This window comes from Arachis ipaensis, chromosome B01 (assembly GCF_000816755.2).
Source record: "Arachis ipaensis cultivar K30076 chromosome B01, Araip1.1, whole genome shotgun sequence".
Lineage (NCBI taxonomy): Eukaryota > Viridiplantae > Streptophyta > Magnoliopsida > Fabales > Fabaceae > Arachis > Arachis ipaensis.
In genome coordinates, this window is record NC_029785.2 from 123,792,136 (window position 1) to 123,797,926 (window position 5,791).

At 32.3% G+C, this 5,791-nt stretch overlaps 1 protein-coding gene across 3 annotated transcripts; it reads left to right on the forward strand.

Moving 5' to 3' along the window:
- On the forward strand, positions 3,017 to 5,502 carry LOC107635688 (rhomboid-like protein 14, mitochondrial). 3 transcript variants are annotated; one of them, XR_001619287.2, is made up of 3 exons: positions 3,017 to 3,487; positions 3,561 to 4,584; positions 5,259 to 5,502. XR_001619287.2 is itself a non-coding variant. In XM_016339237.2 (2 exons), exons 1-2 carry the CDS (start codon positions 3,275 to 3,277, stop codon positions 4,365 to 4,367), a joined length of 1,020 nt encoding a protein of 339 aa, XP_016194723.1. In that variant the 5' UTR covers positions 3,017 to 3,274; the 3' UTR covers positions 4,368 to 4,639. The 3 variants fall into 3 exon arrangements, 1 of the variants encoding a protein (XP_016194723.1); XR_002347546.1 differs by having other exon boundaries at positions 3,561 to 4,459; positions 5,259 to 5,405; XM_016339237.2 differs by lacking the exon at positions 5,259 to 5,502 and having other exon boundaries at positions 3,561 to 4,639.

The following is a 5,791-nucleotide window of genomic DNA, read 5'->3' on the forward strand; positions in this document are numbered from 1 at the left end:
AAGAAACTTAATAATAACTATGTTAATTCAATTAATAATTAAAAATTACACATAATAAATTTTTTTAGATTAATATTAAAAATTAATTTCATAATACAAATCTTAAAATTTAAATTTAAGTTTATACGAAAAAAAAAAATTTAAAAATGCATTCGTTAACCCAAACTCTTATAAAAAATTCTTAAATATATTAAATATTCGATGATATGATTAATGTTTCCTAATATTATTTCATTTATCTTAATGGTCAGAATAATTCTACACTCCAATAAATATGATAAATTTTTTTTACATTATGATGAAATTTATAACTTTATGACATTAAATACTAAATTAGAAATTAACATAATATCAACGGTGTGAATCGAATTAAAAATAAAATCATAAGTAATAACCAAATAACTTCAATTTATATTTAAAAAAATTCTAAATTTCAAACATAAAAATCGAAAAGAACCAAAAGAAAAATAACAACTCAAGAAAAGATAATGTTTCCACCAAAACAAACATATGCTTGGCATTATTCTATTAGATAGACTCTAAAAGGGATTCCAAAACATATGCATCCAAATTCTCAAGTTTCATTCTCAATCTTAATCTTCTTGCAAGTTGAGGTATCTCCTTGCACCTTCGAATCTTCCGACTCCGAGGATAGTCGCTTGGTTGGTGTAATAGCATTTTTCAACACTTCGGATTCATCATTGTTCGCAACTTCATTAGAGAATTCAAGCAACAAATTCTGTACAAAATACCACGTTAAATTAAAGACATCCTTCTCACATTTGATTTTATCTCAATAATATTTTTTGAATAAAATAAAGATTTAATTTTTAGAAAACAAACAAACAAAAAATTCATTTTTTGAACAAATACCTTAGCACCTTCTACTTTCTCCCCTTCAATGATTGATGATGCCTTTGAAGTTGGAAGCAAACCACCGATATAGTTAACATCCTAAAATTATAATTAGTTATTAATTATTATTTATAAATTAGATACTACTAATGACCAAAGAAGAGAAAAATAAACTAATTTTTAATAAAAAATACACTTATAATTACAGTTACAACGAATTTCAATTATTTTTTTCTCAACTTTTTTTCAAAAAAGAAAATTACCGTATCTAATTCTTTTAATTGCTCAATGATTTTGCCTTGATAAATTTTTAAGAATGCAGCCTCATTTGGAATTCCGCCGATGTTACCTCTAGGTTCTTCAAATCTTACAAAGCTAGATAAATAAAGTAAAAAAAAAAAAACTATGTTAGATAACACACACATAGTATGAAACTAAAGAATTAAAAATAAAAAACCCACCTATTTTTAAATTGGATGACAGTTACCTTTTCTGGAAAATTTAATTTAATACAAAATAAGTAAAAATTCACATAAACAATAAGTAAAAACTCACATATAAAAATATATTGTTAAAAAATTATGAATAAATTTTACCGTTATATAACTTCACTCTAACAAATTGTAAGACGACAACAGCTGCATCCTTATTGCCGGATCCCAAAAAAGCATTTAATTCATATGCATAATTGCCAAAAAGTGCACACTCCATTATTTTTCTATATCAAATAGAATGTTTAATGTTAAATATATTTTTTTATAACAAAATAAACAAAAAATAATTATAACTAAAAAAGTAACTACCAATAAAATAATATCAAATTATATATATTTTATATTTTTAAAATTTAAAAATTAATAATAAAATTAAAATATCAAATACAATTTAAAAAAATTAATAAATAAATAATTAATTATTTTAAATTCGTAATAAACAAACCACGAAAAGAATGCTTTTTTATTAATTTTTTTTTTAAATTTGAATCCTTTTTTTTTTTAATCAATCCGAAGTGATTTTTTCAAAAAATTTAAATATTTAGACGTTTAAAAACGGTGCTTTGAATCTAAAAAATTTTAACTAAGCTTAATGTTAGTTAAGATACATTTGTTACTTATTAATAATATTAATAAAAATATTTATAATAAAATAAGTTAAAATAATAATTTTAAAAAATGAGATTATCAAAATTTTTATATTTATAAAAATAAATAGATAATTACCTATCATCAATCTCTAATTCGATAACAGTATACTTGATAAATTTATCATTCTTTTTAAGAGTATGTGCACATCAGTACGTTGGTTTAAATTAACCACATACTCATGTTGTGTAGTCTTGAAGTAAACCTTATTGAGTCCAACACCAAAATATCTTATTTGGTAAGATATTCTTTCCTCCAACAAATTCATGAATCGAGACATAAAAGTCCTCTTAACTGAGGCGTGTATTTTTCCTCCCTAGAATTAATGAAAAAAAAACGATTAGATGGGAATAAACAAATAAATTTAAAATATAAATAATATAAATTTAAAATAAAATAGAAAAATATTAGTAGAAAACTCACGTCTTCATCGAGCCAAACCATCTCAATTGAGTATGGCAATGGAGAATTTCTGTAACGGTAATGTCCATAACAGTATCACTCGTATACGTACACACAAATTATCGATTGTAGGATTGATGTCAACAATTTTGTGAATACCAGCCATTGGAATAAGTAGAGAGATTTTAGATATATGTAAAGAAAGGAATTGATGTACTTTAAATTGTGGTGTTTTACATCTCTCATAACTTATACTTTTATAGTTGCATCATAACTAAATTTTTTTAAATTTGGTTGACTTTAATTTAAAATTTTAAAAATAACAAACTAAGTAAAATAACTAAAACTTAAAATTTGAAAATAACAATTTAAACAAATAATAATTTAAAAATTTTAAACTAACGTAAATCTTTATAGTAATATTAGTATGTAACAACCGAAGAAAATGAGCTCCCCATTTATATTACTATAAAGATAAAGATAAAAATAAAAATAAAGATATAAAAATAAAGATAAAGATAAAAATTAGATGAACGATTTAATTTGCATCGGTTTAAATTTGAAAACCTAATACTGAGTACAAAATTAACAAATATAAAAGGATGAGATGGTGAACAAATTTTGAACACCAAAACAACAGTCTAGTCGAAGAAAGGCAAAGGCAAAGGCAAAGAGAAGTGTCTGGAATTTTCTTTGCCCAACGCTCGCGCACACGAAATTCTAGAATCGTTTCTTCCGCCGCAAGTTCCCTCCCCACATAATCTTATTCCTCCCCTCTCTTTCTCTGTCACAGAATCATCACCTAACCAATTGCATCACCGCGCTGCTTTCAGAGTTGAACGCAATCACCAATCACAAGAAAGAAAGAACGAACGATGGAAGTGAGAATCGGAAGAACAGTTTCTCGGGGAATGATCCCACTGCTGGCCCTCCACACCTTCAGCGAGTACTACCGCTCCAACTCAAAACCCCCCATCACCGCCGCCCTCATCGCCGCCAACACCCTCATCTACCTCCGCCCCTCCTTCCTCCACTCCCTCCTCCCCTCCATCGACCAAGTCTGGTTCAACCCCCACCTCATCCTCAGGGTAAGTCCATTCCCCTCTCACTCTTCACTTTTCATAATTCACATTTGACCCTTCAATTTCATCTTATTTGCAGCACAAGGACCTGAAGCGCTTCCTCTTATCGCCGTTCTACCACATCGGAGAACCTCATCTTGTCTACAACATGCTCTCCCTTCTCTGGAAGGGGATCCAATTGGAGACATCAATGGGAAGCTTCGAATTCGCTTCCATGGTGGCTTCTTTGCTCGCTTTGTCGCAGGGGATCACGCTCATGCTCTCCAAATCGCTGCTTCTATTCTTCGATTACGAGAGACCTTACTACCACGAGTACGCGGTTGGATTCTCCGGCGTTCTCTTTGCCATGAAGGTCGTCCTCAACTCCCGCTCCGACGAATACACTTCCGTCCACGGCGTTATTGTGCCCTCGCGGTACGCCGCGTGGGCGGAGCTAATTCTGATTCAGATGTTCGTTCCTGGAGCGTCGTTCTTGGGCCACCTTGGTGGAATACTTGCCGGGATACTTTACATGAAGTTGAGGGGAAACTACTTTGGATCCGACCCTCTGAGTGTTTTGATGAGGAGTGTTGGTTCTGCGTTGAATTGGCCGGTTAGGTTTTTGGGAGGGTTGTTTCGGTCCCGGCGTGGGAGGATCACCGGGAGGGGGACGGTTGGTGGTGGCGGCAATCGGAGGAGGAGGGTTAATGGTGGTGATAATGGGGGTTTCTGGAGGTGCCAGGCTTGCACTTATGATAATTCAGCGTATTTGAGTGTCTGTGAGATGTGTGCTACTACAAGGGATGGAAGTGGATTGGCTTCTATGCAATGGGACAGGGATTTGGATGGACTTCCCTTGGATGAATTGCGGCGCCGAAGGATCGACAGATTTACTGGTAGAAGATGATGATGTTGATGGTGGATGATTGGATTGTTTTAGACAGGGTCTCCGGATTGCTGTATATGAATTAAGTTGAATGTGGAGGTTTCATCTCATAGGTATTAGCATCATTTTTTTATAGGACATAGTTTTGTAAAGAACTATACGTCTATACGACTATACCAGATGTCCAAATTGCCTTGTACTTAACTGCAATTCGTCGCCCGCAATTAATATCAATTCAGTAAGTTACATTCACCAAAAGATGGATATTTTCGTGCCTTTTTTTGGTTTGTTCATTTCATTCCAATTACATTCACCAAAGTTATTGATGCTTGTTCTTTTTGGGATTGCGTGGTTTTACTTTTAGACAGATCATATAGATAGCATTTAAGATGAAGTATTATGCTATATAGCTCAAAGATATTAGATTGTGCATATGACAGTAACTTGTTCTTGGATTATCAAGTAAACTAGAAAATCATTATAGTGATGTTACATCATTCAAGATACAATGTCAGGTAGAGTGAGAAGGCACACAAATTACAGAGTATAGTTCCAGAGAGTTAAACCTCTCAACTTTCTTGACACACCAAACCCTCTTGCCCTAGTTTCCTTTTTTCTAGAACATCTGCCACCTATTCATTTGTTACTAGTGCATGAATTCACTAGGGAGTGGACTCCATGGTTTGATTATGGTGCTATGGATGCTGGTTCTTGTTCCTACGCTTATGAGTGGGGGAATTTGGTTGGGTTGCAAAGTTAATTTCCGTAGAACTGGATAAATAAGAAAAACATCTGCTCTTAAGTTTCATGGTTTGATCTATATGTTTTCTCAAATTTTTGTTTGATTCACAATATTCCATATGTACTCTTATGGAGTTATGGTCTTGATCCATTCTAAATTTATGACATTAGGAAGTAAACAAATAGGTGGATGAAATCATCCAAAAATCTCAACAGCGAAAGGGAGCACAAACGGCAGCCTTCAAGTATGGTGGATACCGCAAAAATGGCCCATGTTCAAGTTCTTGCTGGTGCAACTTGTGACCATGGCCTGGAGTTAAAAAATGTAGAGTACCCAACTGGTCTTTCTTATTTTTAACATTTGTAAAAAAAAAAAAGGGCAAAAAAGAAAAAAGAAAAGAAAAGAAGCAGTTTTTCCAATTCTTCTAGTTATTTGTTATTATCCACTGTCCTGCTTAACCTATCAATCATCTATTTGTTGAAGTGTTTGGTTGAAATGCAATTCAACCTAAAGGCCAAGCTGTCGCCTGTCATTATATATATGCAATTAATCTCTATTACTTGAAGTCTTTGGTTGAAACACAATTCAAACTAAAGGCGAAAAAACATTGATATTCCAGATTGTGATTATGTGATCCTTTGAACCAGAATAAAGTGGCAAAGAGGATGGGTAAGGACATGATGACAGAAGGAATGGTGTTTAG